Below are 22,335 nucleotides of genomic sequence, written 5' to 3' on the forward strand. Positions count from 1 at the left end.
CCCGGCAATGCCCGGGTCATTTGAGAAAGGCATTGTTTCCCGTGTTTCAAGTGTAGCCTATATCCAATGTCAGCTGGGTTCAGTGGGTGAGGGTGAACTACAACTCCCATATGCAAGTCCCATCGTCCATGGTCCATCCTCCTCCAAGAAATGCCAGGATATAGAGTGGATCATGGGTTGTCTGTGTGCCAAGTTTGGTTTTGATCAGTCATTGGTGTGGGTTGCAGTTGTCTGAGGAAGTGTGTGAAGGGACTGCAAATCCCATCATCCCTGGTCTGTTGTTCCTTCAAACTGAAAATGTAAAGTGGGCCACAGTGCACCTTTGTGTCAAGTTTGGTACAGTTTTGTCATTCATGGGCATCATAGTGGTCTGTGGGAGGTGAATCGGATGAAGGTACAGTAGAGTCTCACTTATCCAACATAAACGGGCCGGCAGAATGTTGGATAAGCGAATATGTTGGATAATAAGGAGGCATTAAGGAAAAGCCTATTAAACATCAAATTACATTATGATTTTACAAATTAAGCACCAAAACATCATGTTATACAACAAATTTGGCAGAAAAAGTACAGTAGAGTCTCACTTATCCAAGCCTCGCTTATCCAAGCTTCTGGATAATCCAAGCCATTTTTGTAGTCAGTGTTTCCAATATATCGTGATATTTTGGTGTTAAATTCGTAAATACAGTAATTACAACATAACATTACTGTGTATTGAACTACTTTTTCTGTCAAATTTGTCGTATAACATGAAGTTTTGGTGCTTAATTTGTAAAATCACAACCTAATTTGATGTTTAATAGGCTTTTCCTTAATCCCTCCTTATTATCCAAGATAATCACTTATCCAACATTCTGCCGGCCCGTTTAGCTTGGATGAGTGAGACTCTACTGTAGTTCAATACACAGTAATGCTATGTTGTAATTACTGTATTTACGAATTTAGCACCAAGATATCACAATGCATTGAAAACATTGACTACAAAAATGTGTTGGATAATCCAGAACGTTAGATAAGCGAGTGTTGGATAAGTGAGACTCTACTAAGAATTCTGTATCCCATCATTCCTGGTCGATTCTCCTGCAAACTGGAGCAGGACATAAAGCAGGTGACATTGCACCTGTGTGTCAAATTTTGTACTGTTTTGTAATTCACGGGTATCACTGTTATCTATGGGAGGTGAATCGGGTGAGGGCAAATCCCATCATCCATGGTCCCTCCTCCCCCAAACTGCACCAGAACGTAATGTGGGTCACAATGCACCTGTGTGTCAAGTTTGGTATAGTTTCGCCATTCATGGGCATCACAGTGGTCTGTGGGAGGTGAATTGGATATATAGATTGGTTTATCCTCACCACATTCTCAAAGAGGTTGTTGTTGTTCAATTCAGCTTATTTTATTTTATTTATTTACAGCATTTATATTTCGCCCTTCTCATCCCAAAGGGGACTCAGGCCATTGGACAAGCTGGCTAGGGTTTCTAAGAGTTGGAGGCCAAAACGGCTGGAGGCTGCAGGTTGTGTAGGCCTGCTCTAAATCAAATCCTTCTTCATTATTCCAAAAATATCCAATACATTCCACCGACAGTCAACCTCTTTGGGGGAAAAACACAATACATTGGCACAATTATATCTGAGAATGCATTCTAATTCCAAGCTACTCACTCTGGACCACTCTTCCAGAACCAGCTGTGGAGGGCAATCTGTTTTTGCACATGGTTTGTGCGTAGACAACTTAGGTTCATGACAGCGCTCATCGGGAAGTTTCAAAAAGCTCCCATCCATCCGCAACTGCTGGCAAGTCACTTGGCGGTTCTGGGTGCCTCCACCACAGGTATGAGAACACTAAGGAAGAGGAGGAGACCAGAATTTTAGCATTATTTTTCAGTGGAATGTGCTGCCTTGGAGTGTAGTTCTTTGAAGGTTTTTGAACAGAAGCTGGATTGCCATTTGTCAGGAATGTTTTTGTGCTGGTACGGCTATACCAGAAGCTCCGACTTTATTTTCTTGCTGCTAATGTTTGCAGTCATAGGACAGGCCGCCTGTCAATCATCATTAAGTTTGGTTCCGCCCCTTGTTCAGGGCCCTGGGAAGGAAGGAGCCATTTTTAAGTCAGTCTCACTTAAGGAAGCTAAGCTATAGGATGTAGACCAGCTCGTCCCGTAGAAAAGCTTCATATCTCAAGAACATCCAGGGATATAGAACATCCGAGAAAACAGAAATGGAAATTCCAGGGGAAAAGGTCCCAAAAGCTCTGGCTGAGAGCTCACAGCCTCTCAGCCTCACAGCTCCTGAGGGAAACAGCCCTAAAGTTTCCAAAGAAACCTCGGAGAGAGAACAGCATCACATATTCACAGAACCCCAGCTGAAACATCTGCAAGCCTTGGTTGGTAGGTCCACTCGATGCCCAGATGCATTTGGAATCGGTAGTAGGTCCCACATCAGCTATGCCCATTTGATAGACAGCCTGGGAGAGGTTATAAGGGGATTTTCCTCTTACAGAGAAAGTACAGTCATCAAAGCCAATAGCCCTTCCCCTGGGGACAAGATTGAAAAGCCAACTGTATTAAGGAAACCTTGAAGTGTTATTTGACTCCTTGAAGATTTATTATTTGTTCAACAATAAAGACTTTGTTATCTCATTAAAGACACAAAAGGCCATCGTTTTCAGGAAAATCCTCAAGAACCTCTTGTTAGGCGCCCTGGCTTCCCGCTGGGCATAAAGTATACGTCCTATACAAAAGACAATAGTTACAGGCCCAGCGCGTGACAGAACAGTTTTGATTGTGTATTCCTTCATGGCAGGAGGTTGGACTGGATAGCCTTTGTCATCTATTTGAACTCTATGATTCCATACAGTGCCTCATTTAGTAATTCAGAAAATCAAGAATAACATTTAAAGATCTACAAGGATTTATTTATTTATTTATTTACAGTATTTATATTCCGCCCTTCTCACCCCGAAGGGGACTCAGGGTGGATCACATTACACATATAAGGCAAACATTCAATGCCTTAACATAGAACAAAGACAAAGACAAACACGGGGCTCCGAGCTGGCCTCGAACTCATGACCTCTTGGTCAGAGTGATTTGTTGCACTGGCTGCAGCTGGTTGCTCAACAGCCTGCGCCACAGCCCGGACCCACATATCTTGGATATAGCTCTATATTTCAGCTTATCTGCCATGACAACATGCTGTATAACGCCGAGGTTTGCTATTTAGTGAGTTCCAATAGTTCTCTTCCTGAGAATTTCAATGTCTCTCAGTGAACTGCGAATCACAGGATTGTGCGAGTCAATGAATATTTGTGACTCAATGATCTGGAAAAGACTGGAAAATAAGGCATCTATTCCAATATCGCCTTCATACAACTGGGTGTTACTCTTTGCAGAGAAAGTTATTATTATTACCTGTTCCCAAGCTTCAACGTGCCAAACTGGTGGGCAATCAATCTGGTTGCAAGCTTGCAAAGCATGAGGCTTCTTGTCTTTGCAGTTTCCAGAGTTCACAACCGACCTACCCGGTTGCTGGCAGTGGACTTCTCTTGTCTGGATCCCAACGCCACAAGTGGCGGAACACCGTCTCCATGGTCCTACCTGCCACCTGAACCAGGAGACAAACAAAACAGCACTCTAAGCATGCAGCGCTAACTACGATGATACAGAAAACAGCAATTTAACTGAGAAAGTAGTACTTCCGACTTCTAGTGGTGAGTTAATACATGAATCCTTGTTTCACCAGGTGTAAAGAAGTGTGTTTTTATTTTGATTTATAGATGTCATGTTTAATTGTGTTTTAAAAGTCATGTTTATCTATGTTTAAAAGGGTAAGTATTAGTTACCAGTGCGTGGGGGATGGTAGCCAGCTCAGCATTCTGAGGCAGGTTGCCATAGTAACGAGGGCGGAGCCAACCACCATGTGGAGGAAAAGGAGGGAATGTTTTAAAAACAGTTTAGTCTGTGATCTGAGTCACAGGGAAGACACTGGTTCCAGGTTAGGGAAACCAGGGAAGCTCAGATATCTAGTTGTGTCATATTAAGCAAGTTAAGTGACTTGTTTGGGTTTATTCGTAGTCTCTGAGTGGTAAGGGGAAGCAATCCTAGTTAGATCCAAAGTGATCAGTTGATAGCTTGGGTTGTAAAAAACAGAAAAAGGTTTAGACTGCTCAAGGAAAAGAGAAAGTATTTTGAAAGTGGATTCATCATAGATTATATTTGCAACCATTATCTAAGTGCCTTTAAAGAAGTTATTGTAACCACTAAGCTCTGTGCCTAAAATAAATGTTATTGTTCGTTCAAACATCTATAATTTGGTGGCAGCATTATAAAACATTTTACCTCTGGTGGCAGCATTTAAATAAAACATATTTATATTGGTGGCAGCGGATATAGTTATATATATAATATAATTTAATAAAAACAGCCTCCATCTCCACATCTCCGCAATCGGTGTCAGAGGTGGGATAAAAAGGATCTCCCCCTTTCTGACATCATTACACCAGGTATAGCCGATTTTTACATTACAGTAGAGTCTCACTTATCCAACATAAGTGGGCTGGCAGAACATTGCATAAGCAAAAATGTTGGATAATAAGGAAAGTTTAAGGAAAAGCCTATTAAACGTCAAAGTACGTTATGATTTTACAAATTAAGTACCAAAATGTCATGTTTTACAACAAATCGAAAGAAAAAGAAGTTCAATACACGGTAATGTTGTGTGGTAATTACTGTAGTTACGAATTTAGCACCAAAACATTGCAATGTATTGAAAACATTGACCGCAAGAACATTGGCTACTAACAAATTGATTACAAGTAAAGATAGAATGGCATAAAATGAACTTACAGTAACAACATTGTCTGAAATTAAATGCGTAAAAAGTTCAATCCTTGCTGCCTAGAGAAATAGCTGTGGATTCAGGCGGGAGGCAGACTGTGTTGGATAATCCAGAACGTTGGCTAAGCGAATGTTGGATTAGTGAGACTCTACTGTAATATGTAAACACAATGTTTCCCAAAAGTCCCCCCGATTTTTGTGCATTTTGTGTATTTTTTTTTCCTTTTTTAAAAATACTTTTTATTAAAGATTTTCTAAATATTTGTACAATGAAAGAGTGGGAACATTTATAGAAAAGTTTGAAACAAAAGGAAGAAAGAGAGGAGAAAAGGAGAAGAGGAAAGAAAAGAAAAGAGAAAAAAAGTATTGAGCTTCCATTCATCTCTTATTCCTGTCCATTGTTCTTCAAGTCTGTTTATTTTCAGTTCTCTCCCTTTTGTTTATAAAATTTTTGATTTTATTTTTTTCTCTTAAGGATTGTACGCCGTCTTCGTATGTTCTTCATATGCCCAGAGTTGTTGCAAAAATTTCTTCATTTCCTAATGCCCAGAGTTGTTGCAAAGATTTCCCTTTGGTCGGTCGGTCGGTCGGTCTGTCGATCTATCTATCTATCTATCTATCTATCTATCTATCTATCTATCTATCTATCTATCTATCTATCTATCTATCTAGGGCAGTAGTTCACAACCTTCCTAATGCCACGACCCCTTAATACAGTCCCTCATGTTGTGGTGACTCCCAACATTATTTTCGTTGCTACTTCATAACTCTAATTTTGCTACTGTTATGAATCATAGTGTAAATATCTGATATGCAGGATTTATTTTCATTCACTGGACCAAACTTGGCACAAATGCGCCCAAATTTAAATACTGGTGGGGTTGGGGAAAGGATTGATTTTGTCATTTGGGAGTTGTAGTTGCTGGGATTTATAGTTCACCTACAATCAAAGGGCATTCTGAACTACGCCAACGATGGAATTGAACCAATCCTGGTACACAAAACTCCCATGACCCACAGAAAATACTGGAAGGGCTTGGTGGGAATTGACCTTGAGTTTTGGAGTTGTAGTTCACCTACATCCAGAGAGCACTGTGGACTCAAACAATGATGGATCTGGACCAAACGTGGCATAAATATTCAATATGCCCAAAGGTGAACACTAGTGGAGTTTGGGGAAAATAGACCTTGACATTTGGGAGTTGTAGTTGCTGGGATTTATAGTTCACCTACAATCAACTAGCCCGTTTGTGGCAACTGGCATCACTTATGAGGAAAGAACCATTCAAGAGGGATCAATAGTGCAGTGACTTTTACTGATCTGCTTTCCTATATGTGTTTTAACTTTGCATCTGAACTGTGTATGTTTTCACTGTATTGTTTACTGCAAGGGTCCCCAAACTAAGGCCCGGGGGCCGGATGCGGCCCTCCAAAGTCATTTACTTGGCCCCCGCCCTCAGGTTCACAATATAATATTTTATATCAGTTTTAATAATATATTGTAAAGGTAAAGGTAAAGGTTTCCCCTGACGTTAAGTCCAGTCATGTCTGACTCTGGGGTGTGGTACTCATCTCCATATATTGTATATACATATAATATTGATAAAAATATTATAATGTTATAAAATATAATTCTAATAATAATACCATATAATAATATTAATTATATGTTATATGTTACATATAATATTACAGTATAGTGGTATAGTTCAATATCGTAATATAGAATGCTAATATTGTGCTATGCTAATAATATAATATCAATAGCTTTTGATGAGTAAATGACAAAGTTGACATGGCCTGATTTAAGGATGAAGCACAAGGATCTCGGACGAATGGAATTAATTATATATACGTTTTTAAGGTATTTATAATGTGTTTTAACAATGTTATTAATGGATCTGTTTATATTGTTTTGTTTTTATGATTGCATTTTGGGCATTAAATTTTGCCAATTTTTGTAAGCCACCCTGAGTCCTCTAGGGTGAGAAGGACGGGGTATAAATGTTGTAAATAAAATAAATAATAAATATAATATATTGTACAGTAGAGTCTCACTTATCCAACACTCGCTTATCCAACGTTCTGGATTATCCAACGCATTTTTGTAGTCAACGTTTTCAATATACCATGATATTTTGGTGCTAAATTCGTAAATACAGTAATTACTACATAGCATTACTGTGTATTGAACTATTTTTTCTGCCAAATTTTTTGTATAACATGATGTTTTGGTGTTTAATTTGTAAAATCAGAACCTAATTTAATGTTTAATAGGCTTTTCCTTAATCTCTCCTTATTATCCAACATATTCGCTTATCCAACATTCTGCCGGCCCGTTTACGTTGCATAAGTGAGACTCTACTGTATGTACATATAGCTGCTCTGAGTCCCCTTCGGGGTGAGAAGGGTGGGATATAAATGTAGTAAATAAATGTAGTGGATAATTAATTAATTAATTTTAGACTCAGACTCGCCCAAAGTCTGAAATGACTTGAAGGCACACAACAACAACAATCCTAATTAACCTGACTATCTCACTGGCCAGTAGCAGGCCCACACTTTCCATTGAAACCCTGATAGGTTTATGTTGGTTAAAATTGTTTTCATTTTTAAATATTGTATTGTTCTTTCATTGTTGTTGTTTTGCACTGCAAATAAGACAGGAATTTGTTCGATTTTTTTTTCCAAATGATAATTCGGCCCCTCAGCAGTCTGAACGATTGTGGACCGGCCCTCTGCTTTAAAAGTTTGAGGACCCCTGGTTTACTGATTGAATTTATATCCCGTCTTTCTCTCAAATTGAGCTTTAAGGCAACTCTACAGAGAAAGCTGTGCTCCACACTTTCTTCAAGCAGGAATGGCTTGTTTTGCCCCAACATGACTCCCGTTTGCTAACCCCAGATGTCTCTCAAACAAATATTAAAGCAAGCTTTCCACAATGCAGAGTCCTACCTTGGGAGGCAAGGCCTTGTATTGCACACGCGGCTCATTGCTGGAGGTTTTTTGAATCTGTCACATAAGCTCTCATTTACCATTTGCTTTGTCTGTTCATGCAAACACACTGCAATGGCCTCCTGAGTCCCTGGGTCATAAATACACAAACATGCATTAAAATAGCAAATTATAAACATATATTGAAACACAGAAATGTAGAAAAGTTGCTGTTGCAAAACAAACACTCTCAAGCCATAATCCAAATATTAAAAAATGGACAATTTCTCTTACCCTGTTTCCCCGAAAATAAGACAGTGTCTTATATTAATTTTTGCTCCCGAAGATGCGCTAGGTCTTATTTTCAGGGGATGTATTATTTTTCCACAAAGACGAATTCACATTTATGGTTGAATTTTTAAAAATGAAAATTTATTATCTACTGTACAGTAGTTGTCATCACAAAACAGCACAACCAAACTGTGAATCCTTTCAAGAATTTCTATATTATATTTTATTGCTATACTGTTTTAAAATTACTGTTTTAAATTTCTGTTTGTATGTAAATTTATGTTGTTGTTGGGCTTGTCCCTGTGTAAGCTGCCCTGAGTCCCTTCTGGGAGATGGAGGTGGGATACAAGAATAAAGTTATTATTATTAATTATTATTATTATTATTATTATTAATATTTCTTGTTACTACCTTTATTTCCATGTATAACAATCTATGGTATGTACATTTACCGATTCTGCATGCTTCCAAACAAAAACTTTACTAGGTCTTACTTTTGAGGGAGGCCTTATATTTAGCAATTCAGCAAAACCTTTACTAGGTCTTATTTTCTGGGCATGTCTTATTTTCAGGGAAACAGGGTATCTCTGACCCAAGTTTGTAATCACTTAAAGCAACTGAATCTTCAAGGCACACATTGAATTCAAATTAATAAATGACCTGTGGGAGTGTATCATTATTCCCAAATCAAACACATCAACATATCCCAAAACAAGTACAATGGAGATGTATTTAATATTATTATGTCTATCCTGTGCTTCTTCCATATTGTAGCTCTTCTTCTAAATTTGACTTCACAACAAGTCTACAAGGTGAGACCGAAAGTCAATGCGTTGTCGAAGGCTTTCATGGCCGGGATCACAGGGTTGTTGTATGTCTTTCGGGCTGTGTGGCCATGTTCCAGAAGTATTCTCTCCTGATGTTTCGCCCACAGCCTGGACACTGTATATTAGTTGAGAACACATTCCGACAACTATCATGTCAGACTACACAGAGAAGCCATTGAAATCCACAAGCATGTGGACAACTTTAACAGAAAGGAAGAAACCGTGAAAATGAACAAAATCTGGCTACCAGTATTACAAAACTCTAAAATCAAAACAGTAGATGGGAACCAACACTCTGAGGGCTAATGACTGAACAAAGGATGCCCCCAGGCAAGAGACAAAAACCTTTCCAATGCTAATTAGGTGATTAACTGAAACATTAATGCTGGCTTCCCAGTGACAAAGGACTCTTGCCACACCCTGGACTCTACAAAGATATATATTCTTTCCTTTCCTTACTTAGTTTATCCATACCTCACAACCTCTGAGGATGCCTGCCAAAGATGTGGGCGAAACGTCAGGAGAGAATACTTCTGGAACATGGCCACACAGCCCGAAAGACATACAACAACCCTGAAAGTCTTTCTTAGCTTCTGGAGACTATAACATGGATCTCCCAGGATCACATCATATAGTTGAATACTGAAATATATCCTAGTTTTTATCACACAGTACAACTTCTCTTTATGCGGGGGAGATATGAAGATGCAAAACAACGAATAACGGCAATAAGGAATAATGAAATGAAGGATGTCTGGCCCAAGAATACTATAAGGACAGCCTAGAACAGGGGTCCCCAAACTAAGGCCCGGGGGCCGGATGCGGCCCATCGAAGCCATTTATCCGGCCCCCCATGGCACAAGGGCAGAAGGGGGTTGGGCTAAATGACCCAAGGGGTCTCTTCTCTTACAACCCTTATTATTATTATTATTATTATTATTATTATTATTATTATTATTATTATTATTATTATTATTTTATTATGACACAGCAAACAAAATAGATATGCTGGATTTCGTATAAAAAAAATCACAAGTCGAACACTTCCCAAGTGTGTGATGTATTTTCGGATGATGCGTGCAGATCCCAGTAGGGTGGCCTTTTGCAGTTGGCAGATCGTAATTTATTATTATTATTATTATTATTATTATTATTATTATTATTATTATTATTAACAACATTGAGGCTGGGTGGCCATCTGTCAGGGGTGCTTTGCTTGTGCGTTTGGCGCACAAAGGCAGAAGGAGGTTTGACTAAATGGCGCACGGGGTTTCTTCCAACCCTCTATTATTATTATTATTATTATTATTATTATTACTACTACTACTACTATTATTAACATTGAGGCTGGGTGTCCATCTGTCAGGGGTGTTTTGCTTGTGCTTTCGATGCACAAAGGCAGAAGGGGACTGGACTCAATGGCCCAAGGGGTCTCTTCCAACCCTCTATTATTATTATTATTATTATTATTATTATTATTATTATTATTATTATTGCTCGGCGGCCAACTATAGTCCGGCCCTCCAACGGTCCGAAGGATCGTGAACTGGCCCCCTGTTTAAAAAGTTTGGGGACCCCTGGCCTAGAACAATGATGGGCAACCTTTTGTGCTTGGTGTGTCAAAATTCACCAAAAAAAAAAAAAACCTAGCATGACTTGGGTGGTGTGTCACTTTGAGAAAAAAAACAAAACCATAATTTCGCAATATATATAGTTTAAATAACAAAAATATATAATTGTAATATATAACTGTATTTAATAAATTAAAAACTATTTACTACCATTATTTCCATGTACAACAATCTATGGTACCTCGTGCAGTTTCCACGCTGATTTCTCTCTATTCTAGTTTCACTGTAGTCATGAATAATAACTAATATAATAATAATATAATAGTAATAATATGATAATATACTACAATAATAATAGAATAATAATATAATGATATACTTATATATATAGACTAGCTTTGCCTGGCCACGCTTTTCAGAATGTCTTGTTCGCCAAGTGGAATAGCAGTGAATAGCTTTGGAGGTTGAAAACCTGGCCGTTTTCTTCATATGGGAATCCTTGTTTGGTGAGGTGGAATATAATGAGTAGTCTCGGTGTGGGAGATATGAATGCTGTTATTAGTCACCTTGATTAGCATTTAATGGCCTTGTAATCTGAAACGCAGACAGCTTCCTGGGTGGGGTAATCATTTGTTGGGAAGTGTTAGGTGGCCCTAATTGTTTCCTGCCTGCGCAGATGGTTTGTTGCCGTTTTTTGGGTTTTTTAGCCCCCTTTTAGGTTCCTGCTGTGTTTTTTTGTTGTATGAACCTTGAGGCAAGGCTTTTGCGTCCTGTTGTCAAGTTTGGTGGTTCTGGGGCGTATAGTTGTGTTGTTATAGTCATGGCGCAAACAACTTTACCCTTTTATATATATACTAGCTGTGCCCGGCCACGCGTTGCTGTGGTGTTGTCTGGTGGTGTCTGTATTTTATAGGCAGTGTGGACGAGGCCTAAGTGAGGCTTAACTCTGCCTGTCCCCTGGCAGAGCTTAGCCTTCTAACTGGCAGCAATTGGATAAAAACAATTATTCCTCTCCCTCTAATAAGGACTTTATTTTTCTTTTCTTTTTGTTGTATCAACCTAGAGGCGTGGATGAGGGGTTGTGCTATCAATTTTCGAGGTTGTGGTGTGTTTAGTTTTGTTGTTTTGTCGGTCGCCAGGATTCCATCACTCTTTTATATATATAGATATATAAACGTAATGTGCATAATTTCCATGGAGTAAACAACAAAACCACTGGACCCAATCACACGAAATTTGGACACAAAAGACATAGTCATCCAATCAATCTGCGTGCGGCAGCGTGTCAGCAAAAATGGCTAGGCGTGTCAGTGCTGACACGCGTGTCATAGGTTGGCCATCACTGGCCTAGAAGATGCCTAAAGAATACATAGGTAAAGGTAAAGGTTTTCCCATGACATTAAGTCCATTTGTGTCCGACTCTGGGGGTTGGTGCTCATCTCCATTTCTAAGCCGAAGAGCCGGCATTGTCCCTAGACACCTCCATGGTCATGTGGCCAGCATGACTGCCTGGAGTGCCATTACCTTCCCACAGTAGCGGTACCTATGAATCTACTCATATTTGCATGTTTTTGAACTGCTAGGTTAGAAGAAGCTGGGGCTAACAGCGGGCGCTCACTCCGCTCCCCGGATTCGAACCTGGGACCTTTCGGTCCGCAAGTTAAGCAGCTCTGTGCTTTAACACGCTGTGCCACCGGGGGCCCCTATAAAGAACGCATACCATGTCAGTTATGGATAAATGAAACTGCAGATACAGCGATTGTACTTTGCAGCTGTAGGATCTATTGACTACAAACAAAAAAGATCTGCCAATCCTTGGCTTAATCTATTATTAGCCCGGCCCCTTGAATCTAGATACGTCAGAATGCAAGGGCCATAAAACAAGTAATCATTACCTCTGTCATAGTAAGAGACATAATACTGAACTTCATTCTGTTATGGTGGTTTTGTTGATATTATGTATACCAAGGGGGAAATCTAGCTTAATGTGATATGCAAGACAGAAAATGGTCATAGTTCAGGGAATCTGTTTCCTTGCTTTTAAATGCATTTCCCCCTGTGGCTTCAGAGAGCCTACAATTCTCATTTCAAGACAGCTTAATAGTTCTCTGATTTGCCAGATTTCAAGCACTTTCATACTTTCTCTGCACTTTCTAATAAAGAAAAAAAATACATCCTTACTATTAGAATGTATTCAGCTTTTATTCCATTCCATTTCTTTCTTTTCCACCTGTGCAATAGTTAAACAATTATGGGCATAAATCGCTATTCCGCTCATTCATCACAAATAATCTTTTCGTGGTTAAAAAGGCCATTTTTTTATTTTTAATCTGTCTCTGGAAAAAGTCAAGAGTTGGAAAACATCTCCACCTATGAGACAAAGGTTAGCATGTATTTTATGCTTTTCATATTATAGCAGAAAGAGAGTGACAAATAATTTTTTATAACGGGCTTTCCATCGGCCCCAAATGATCCAAATGTGTATTAGGTCATAAGCTGGACATTACCCATGCCACAACTTGGAGCAACCCAAGCCACAACTTGGAAGGGCACTTTTGGCAAGAATATTATGCGCTTGACTAGATCAACCACAGCCAATGTTATGCCATGAGTAGTCCAGAAACTTTTTGAGAATGACACTCTTAATCAGGGGTCCCCAAACTTTTTAAACAGGGGGCCAGTTCACAATCCTTCGGACCATTGGAGGGCTGGACTATAGTTGGCCACCGAACAATAATAATAATAATAATAATAATAATAATAATAATAATAATAATAATAATAACAACAGCCATAATAATAAAAAGAGAGTTGGAAGAGACCCTTTGGGCCATTGAGTCCAATCCCCTTCTACCTTTGTGCACTGAAAACACAAGCAAAGCACCCCTGACAGATGGCCACCCAGCCTCAATGTTAATAATAATAATAATAATAATAATAATAATAATAATAATAATAATAATAATAATAAAGAGGGTTGGAAGAGACCCCTTGGGCCATTGAGTCCAACCCCCTTCTGCCTTTGTGCACCGAAAGCACAAGCAAAGCACCCCTGACAGATGGCCACCCAGCCTCAATGTTAATAATAATAATAATAACAACAACAACAACAACAACAACAGCAATAATAATAAAAAAGAGGGTTGGAAGAGACCCTTTGGGCCATTGAGTCCAACCCCCTTCTGCCTTTGTGCACCGAAAGCACAAGCAAAACACCCCTGACAGATAGCCACCCAGCCTCAATGTTAATAAATAATAATAATAATAATAATAATAATAATAATAATAATAATAATAATAATAATAATGGTTGTAAGAGAAGAAGAGAACCCTTGGTTCATTTAGTCCAACCCCCTTCTGCCCTTGTGCCGTGGGGGCCGTATAAATGGCTTCGGTGGGCTGCATCCGACCCCCGGGCCTTAGTTTGGGGACCCCTGCTCTTAATGAAGCAAGTCAATAAGAAATGCCATATTTATTTGATCCTAATGCACCATTGAATCTAATGCACACCTCTGTTTCCAAAACCCTGAAACCAAAAAAAAGTATTTGCTGCCAAATGTAATGCGCAGTGGCAAAAAGTGTGCTCTTTGTCATTTGGCCAAAACAGTGTGCATTACAGTTGCTGTGTGTTTAGAGCCAAAGTGTTAAAAAGCCAATGGAAAATAATTTTTGGGGTGCATCTATGCTGCAGAATGGATCCACTTTAACTGCCTTGAAATACAGTAGAGTCTCATTCATTCCGGTATCAGTGGATAAGAATAATATAAGTATTGTCGAAGGCTTTTATGGCCAGAATCATTGGGTTGCTGTGTGTCTTTCGGGCTGTATGGCCATGTTCCAGAAGCTTTCTCTCCTGACGTTTCTCCCACATCTGTGGCAGGCATCCTCAGAGGTTGTGAGGTATGGCAACCTCTGAGGATGTGAGATATGATCTCACAACCTCTGAGGATGCCTGCCACAGATGTGGGTGAAACATCAGGAGAGAAAGCTTCTGGAACATGGCCATACAGCCCGAAAGACACACAGCAACCCACTGAAAGGTTGTTGTTACAGTTACTCTTGTTGGTGTTGTTATTATTATTATATTTATTGATGTCCCACTTTTATCTCTACAGTGGCAACAAAAAGTGTCTCTTATAGGAAGGCCATACTTGGGGAAGTTTACAAAGTTGCAAAGGGATCTTAGACTGGATCTACACTGCCAAATAATGCATTACAGTAGAGTCTCACTTATCCAAGCCTCTCTTATCCAAGCTTCTGGATTATCCAAGCCATTTTTGTAGTCAATGTTTTCAATATATCATGATATTTTGCTGCTAAATTTGTAAATACAGTAATTACACCAGAGTCTCACTTATCCAACATAAACCAGCCGGCAGAATGTTGGATAAGCGAATATGTTGGATAATTAGGAGAGATTAAGGAAAAGCCTATTAAATATCAAATTAGGTTATGATTTTACAAATTAAGCACCAAAACATCATGTTATACAACAAATTTGACAGAAAAGATAGTTCAATACACAGTAATGCTATGTAATAATTACTGTATTTACAAATTTAGCACCAAAATATCACGATGTATTGAAAACATTGACTACAAAAATGTGTTGGCTAATCCAGAATGTTGGATAAGCAAATGTTTAATAAGTGGGACTCTACTGTACAACATAATATTATTGCGTATTGAACTACTTTTTCTGCCAAATTTGTTGTATAACTTAATTTGCTTAATTTGTAAAATCATAACCTAATTTGATGGGAATTATAATCCAAAAAAGAGCTTTCACAACTCATAAAATAATGGAGTTGGAATCATAACCTAATTTGATGTTTAATAGGCTTTTCCTTAGTCCCTCCTTATTATCCAAGATATTCGCTTATCCAAGCTTCTGCCGACCCGTTTAGCTTGGATAAGTGAGACTCTACTGTAATGTAGTTTTACAAAGTCTTGAGCTTTCTCTGCAAAGAATGCTAGTGGCTCACCAACTACGAATGCCAGGATTGCATAGCATTGAGATGTGGCCATTAAATTAGAGATGAGGTCCTTTAAACGTTCTGCCGGCCCATTTATGTTGGATAAGTGAGACTTTACTGTAGTTGTGAAACAATGTCCAAGGGGAGAGAAAGAACTCTTGTCTGCTTGAAGCAAGTGTGAATGTTGCAATTGGCCATGTTGATTAGCATTGAATAGCCTTGCAGCTTAAAAGCCCAGCTGCTTCCTGTCTGGGGGAATCCTTTGTTGGGAGGTATTAACTGGCTCTCATTGTTTCATATCTGGAATTACTCTGTTTTCTGAGTGTTGCTCTTTATGTACAGTCCTGATTTTAGAGATATATAGCTGTGCCCGGCCACGCGTTGCTGTGGCAAAGTGGTGGTGGTATTGGTTAAAAATTGTTGTGTAATTTTTATTTGACATTATTTGCAATTTTGTATTAATTTTATTGTAAGTTATATTTTTATTTTTTATATTATATTATTTTCTTGTATTATTTTTAGTTATTTTTTGTTATTATAGTATTTTATTGTATTAATTTTTAGTGTTTTTTATTATTTTTTATTGGGTTGCTAGGAGACCAAGTTGGAGGAGCTTAGCCTTCTAACTGGCAGCAATTGGATAAAAGCAATTATTCCTCTCTCTCTCATTAGGACTTTATTTTTCTTTTCTTTTTGTTGTATCAACCTAGAGGCATGGATGATGGGTTATGTTGTCAAATTTCGAGGTTGGGGGGCCTGTAGTTTTGTTGTTTTGTGGGTCGCCATGATGCCATCACTCTTTTATATAGATAGATTCCACAGATATATAAAGCTCACTTGCCTAGCTTCCAACAGACCTCACAACCTCTGAGGATGCCTGCCGTAGATGTGGGCAAAACATTAGAAGAGAATGCTTCTGGAACATGGCCATACAGCCTGGAAAACTCACAGCAACCAATTGAAAATATTTCTTTGAACTATTCAGAAGTGCACAGGGAGCATGCCCACAGCTAACAACCTTTATAGATGCTTGTAAAAAAGTATCCACAGTAATACCTCCAATACATGTGGCCGAGCACGGGGTAAATCCGATGTATTCCCAGTCATAGACAACATCACCAGCGTCTTCAGAAGGTGAAAAATCTGGAAGGAATGGGACAGGATCACCATCACAGGGCTCCAGGTGACAACTACGTTCAGTCACCAGTTCGGACTCCTCACACTCTTCATCGGGCAGCTCCACTTCCGTCTGAGTAAATGCGAGGTAAATACGGCACTTCATGCCACGCACCTGAACGCCGTGGCCACAAGAAGCACTGCAAGGGGACCACGGCTCAGGAATAAACCTGCAATTAAACCATGCAGCTGAAAAAATTGGGACCAAATAAAAAATTCACTATTTGTCTAGATCAATGATGGGCAAGCTTTTGCGCTTGGTGTGTCAAAATTCACCAAAAAAAACCTAGCATGACTTGGGTGGTGTGTCACTTTGAGAGAAAAAAACCATAATTTCGCAATATGTATAGTTTAAATATTAAAAATGTATAATTGTAATATATAACTGTATTTAATAAATCAAAAACTATTTAATACCATTATTTCCATGTACAACAATCTATGGTACCTCTTGCAGTTTCCATGCTGATTTCTCTCTATTCTAGTTTCAATTTAGTCATGATTAATGAATAATATAATAATAATATAATGGTAATAATATGATAATATAGTACAATAATAATAGAATAATATATACAGTAAAGTCTCACTTATCCAACATAAATGGGCCAGCAGAATGTTGGATAAGCAAATATGTTGGATGATAAGGAGGCATTAAGGAAAAGCCTATTACACATCAAATTAGGTTATGATTTTACAAATAGAGCACCAAAACATCATATTTAACAACAAATTTGACAGAAAAAGTAGTTCAATACGCAGTAATGCTATGTAGTAATTACTGTATTTATGAATTTAGCACCAAAATATCACAATGTATTGAAAACATTGACTACAAAAATGCATTGGATAATCCAGAACGTTGGATAAGCGAGTGTTGGATAATTGAGACTCTACTGTATATATAAATGTAATGTGTATAATTCTCATGGAGTAAACAGCAAACAGATAAGAGTTCTTTCTCCCACCCTGGACATTATACAGATATATAAACCCCACTTGCCTAGTTTCCAACAGATTTCACAACCTCTGAGGATGCCTACCATAAATATGGGTGAAACGTCAGGAGAGAATGCTTCTGCAACATGGCCATACAGCCCGGAAAACCCACAGCAACCCAATCATACCCTTTTCAGTTTTATGTCTTTAAACAGCATAATGCAAATGCAAATACAGTAGAGTCTCACTTATCCAACATTCGCTTATCCAAATTCTGGATTATCCAACACATTTTTGTAGTCAATGTTTTCAACATATCGTGATATTTTGGTGCTAAATTCGTAAATACAGTAATTACAACATAACATTACTGCGTATTGAACTACTTTTTCTGTCAAATTTGTTGTATAACATGATGTTTTGGTGCTTAATTTGTAAAATCATAACCTAATTTGATGTTTAATAGGCTTCTCCTTAACCCCTCCTTATTATCCAAGATATTCGCTTATCCAAGCTTTTGCTGGCCCATTTAGCTTGGATAAGTGAGACTCTACTGTATTATATTGTACTTTACGACTATACTTCAATATTATTAGTAATATTATATATAATATAAATATACAATTATAATAGTGTATTATTATTTTAATAGGCTTCTCCTTAATCCCTCCTTGTTATCCAACATATTCGCTTATCCAACGTTCTGCCGGCCCGTTTATGTTGGATAAGTGAGACTCTACTGTATTTGACACAACTGAAGAAAAAAAAAGGACTGAAATACGACAGCAGTACAGCAGCAATTCAGACTGCAGTGTGAATATAGGGGAGCAGAAAACAAAAGCGTGTCCAAAAATAATGCCCAATAAATTCTTTTGAAGCTTTGAATTCTTTTGCTGAAAGTCTAAACCACAGAATAAATTCATTTACGAAGGAGAGGCAGAATCCCGAGCATTGTTTTCCCTTGACACAGCAGGCCTATATTGTAATTGAGGTTTTCCTGCTACATATTTAGTGTCTGGAATGTTACAGCACCAAAAATGCAAGTTTTTATAAAATTTAAAGATGGATCCAAAATCCAAGATGCCGTTGACTGAATCATATAAGTTTGCAGTTGGCACCGACAATGGGATTCAGGCATTTCTTTCAAGATAGTAAAGCACAGTCAGTTTAAACCAGGCATGGGTCAACTTTGGCCCTCCAGGTGTTTTAGACTCCAACTCCCAGAATTCCTAACAGCTTCAGGCCCTTTCCTTTTCCCTCTCAGCCGCTTAAGCCCTTGTGCCAGCTGAACTGCTGACCTGAAGGTTGGGTTGCTGACCTGAAGGTTGGTGGCTCGAATCCACAAGATGGGGTGAGCTCCCATCTGTCAGCTCTAGCTTGCGGGGACATTTATTTATTTATTTATTAGAGACATTTATATGCTGCCCTTCTCACCCCAAAGAGGACTCAGGGCGGCTTACAAGTTATTTATACATACAATAAATTATATTATTAGTATAGAACAATATTAGCACTTGTAATGAAGTGTGATTTTTTTAGTTTACAGATGTTATGTTTTAATTGGGTTTTAAAAGAGTCAATATTTCAGTTATTGCATCTCTGCACTTCAGAGTTGGTTGCCATGGAGAAGTGGGCGGAGCCAACTGCCGTTTTGGTGGAGAAGTGCAGGTTTAAAAAAGAAGCAGTTAGTCTGTGCCCTGATGAGGTACAGGGAAGACTGACCCTAAGTTGAAGGGATCAGGGAGGCTCAATTGCTTATCTTGAGTCAATTTAAAATAAGTTTGGTGACTTATTTTAAGGTAGTCTGTCTCCTGATGAGGAACAGATAATCTGTAATTGTAATTCACAGGGTGACTGCGATTTAAAAGCAGTAAAGAAAGAAGTGACGTTTTAAAGAGTTTGAAACACCTCATTCTAGCTTTGCAACTGTTAATTAAAGTGCCTCTAAAGAGAAAGTTACTGTAACCATTAAGCTTTGTACCTGAATAAACATGTTATTGTTCTTTCAAACATTTCAGTCTCTGACACATATATTACCATCAAGAGTAAATAAGAAGAGAAAGAAAAACAACATTTAAAAGGTCTGCTCTCTAAGTAGCTAGTGGCTACATCTTCCCATAGTGGTGGCAAGCGTGGATAATCCCCTTTATATCTGGTGGCCGCATTATAAACATTTTTAATAATTGGTGGCAGTGTTTAAATAAAAACATCTCTAGACTGGTGGCAGCGGTTATAATATAATATAATATATAATATATTTATTTAATAAAAACATCTCCATCCCCACAGCACTATATAAGCATTATATATTATTATATTGTACTTTACGACTATATTGCAATATTATTAGTAATATTACATGTAATATAAATATACAATTATAATAGTGTATTATTATTATTACATTGTATTACATCATAATATTATTATCAATACAATATATACATGAGAGAAGCCTCCCAGCTAAAACATCTGGGCATCTCCTGGGCAACATCTCTGTAGACAGCCAATTCTCTCACACCAGAAGTGACTTGCAGTATGTTCTCAAGTCACTTCTAACACAAATTTTAAAAAATCAATTTGCAATTCAATACTGAACTTTGAAGCTACAGTAGAGTCTCACTTATCCAACGTAAACTGGCCGGCAGAACCTTGGATAAGCGAATATGTTGGATAATAAGGAGAGATTAAGGAAAAGTCTATTAAACATCAAATAAGGTTATGATTTTACAAATTAAGCACCAAAACATCATGTTATACAACAAATTTGGCAGAAAAAGTAGTTCAATAAGCAGTAATGCTATGTAGTAATTACTGTATTTACGAATTTAGCACCAAAATATCACGATGTATTGAAAACATTGACTACAAAAATGCATTGGATAATCCAGAATGTTGGATAAGCGAGTGTTGGATAAGCGAGACTCTACTGTATTTGGATGTTTTTGGTTTCACTTCCCGAAAAAGGTCTAAGACTTTGTGGAAATTACTCAGGACCCCTCTACATGGCCATATAACCCGGATTATCATTGAAGATAATCCTATCTGCTTTGAATTGGATTATATGAGTCTACACTGCCATATAATCCAGTGCAAAACAAATAATCTGGATTTTATATGGCAGAAGGGGCCTCATACTGCATCACTAGAAAGACAAGTGTCTACCACCTTGAATTCAATAGATGAAGGACCTTACAAATTCCAAATAATTTAATGTATGTCATATAGTTGCCACTCTCATATGGATCTCTCTTTAGTCATCATGTATGCAAATACAGTAGAGTCTCACTTATCCAAGACTCGCTTATCCAACATTCTGGATTATCCAACGCATTTTTGTAGTCAATGTTTTCAATACATCGTGATATTTTGGTTCTAAATTCGTAAATACAGTAATTACAACATAACATTACTGTGTACTGAACTACTTTTTCTGTCAAATTTGTTGTATAACATGATGTTTTGGTGCTTCATTTGTAAAATCATAACCTCATTTGATGTTTAATAGGCTTTTCCTTAATCTCTCCTTATTATCCAACATATTCGCTTATCCAACGTTCTGCTGGCCCATTTACGTTGGATAAGTGAGACTCTACTGTACAAAGATTTGTCATCACAGTTGAATTTTCATTTCTATAAATTACTTGTAATTGAGGATTTATTCTCTTTTCCTTTGTGGTATTAGTATCTCAGGCTGCTAAACTTTTCCTCCGAGTGATTATAAAAGGGAAGAAAGCAGCAGAGGTCTCAATTTCTTTAAGCTTATTAAAGGAAAAAAAGGATGTGGGATCTTAGTTAATGGAAGGCTTACTGAAAATCCCCCGGTAAATAAAGGAGGCACAAGAGAGAGAAACATCTACTATAAGGATGGGTATCAATTATCATCACATTTCGCCAGACGGTTAAGTCTCTGTTTTCCTTGGCTTAGCTCAGCAAACACTCTTTTGAAATAAAAACAAACACACATGGCATAAAATTTGCCCTTGAATTTTACAAGGTCAGGAGGCTTTATCTTCAGCGTGTCGCCTTGATGCACCATTTTTGTGGGCTTCGGAAACACAGCTGTATTTATACTTCCTTTCTTTATTATAAATTAAAACAAATTCTGGAGGCACAATAGACATCTGAAACTGCCGAGAAGAACTCTCTAACTCACAATGACACTTGGCAAGGTGTAATTCTATGGACACGCAGAGGAACGGCAAGCAATAGAGGTCACCAGAGTTTGTGAAACTTACTTTTTTGGACTAAAACTCCCAGATCACTCCAGCCATCATGCTGCCTTGGGGATTCTAGAAGCTGTAGTCCAAAACAAGTAGATTTTTCAGCCTCTGGGGGCCATCAGCTGTTGAGAAGAACGGTGCCACCGAGAAGAGCAAGATAGAGAAGGAGAACGAGAAATATTACAGAGGATAAAAACGATGAACAAGAAGCTCGGTGTAACTTTTCAAAGCACTTTGCCCAAGCCTCCGTGATTGAAATACAGTGTTCCCTCACTACTTCGCGGTTCACTTTTCGCGGATTCGCTGTTTCGCGGTTATTCAATAAACTCTAAAACACTATTACAAATCATAAAAATTACAAATTACAGCCTAAGGAAGGGAGGAAGGAGAAGCTGAAGGGAGAGAAAAGGAGGCCAAGCAACAACGAGAGGAGAAGGAGGCAATTTATCAACACACGATTGGTTGATAAAGACTTAAAATAGTGTATAACTACTAAAATAATGTATATATATTAAAATAAATATAGTGTCCCTACTTCGCGGATTTTCACTTATTGCGGGT

General features: G+C 38.1%; 1 protein-coding gene across 4 annotated transcripts in view; it reads right to left on the minus strand.

Annotated features, from left to right (window-relative positions):
* adamtsl3 (ADAMTS like 3) overlaps nt 1-22,335 on the minus strand; it is a 175,000-nt gene that overhangs the window by 40,186 nt on the left and 112,479 nt on the right. For 2 of the 4 annotated variants that reach the window (XM_062963560.1, XM_062963561.1), the window contains 4 exons: nt 16,493-16,782; nt 7,793-7,922; nt 3,413-3,605; nt 1,665-1,844 (listed from right to left, as the gene is read on the minus strand). In XM_062963560.1, coding sequence (XP_062819630.1) covers nt 1,665-1,844; nt 3,413-3,605; nt 7,793-7,922; nt 16,493-16,782 — 793 coding nt within the window. Of the gene's footprint in view, nt 1-1,664; nt 1,845-3,412; nt 3,606-7,792; nt 7,923-16,492; nt 16,783-21,789; nt 21,897-22,335 lie in introns of those variants that run through there. The other 2 variants (XR_010000987.1, XM_062963562.1) reach the window with 2 other exon arrangements.

This window comes from Anolis carolinensis, unplaced genomic scaffold (assembly GCF_035594765.1).
Source record: "Anolis carolinensis isolate JA03-04 unplaced genomic scaffold, rAnoCar3.1.pri scaffold_11, whole genome shotgun sequence".
Lineage (NCBI taxonomy): Eukaryota > Metazoa > Chordata > Lepidosauria > Squamata > Dactyloidae > Anolis > Anolis carolinensis.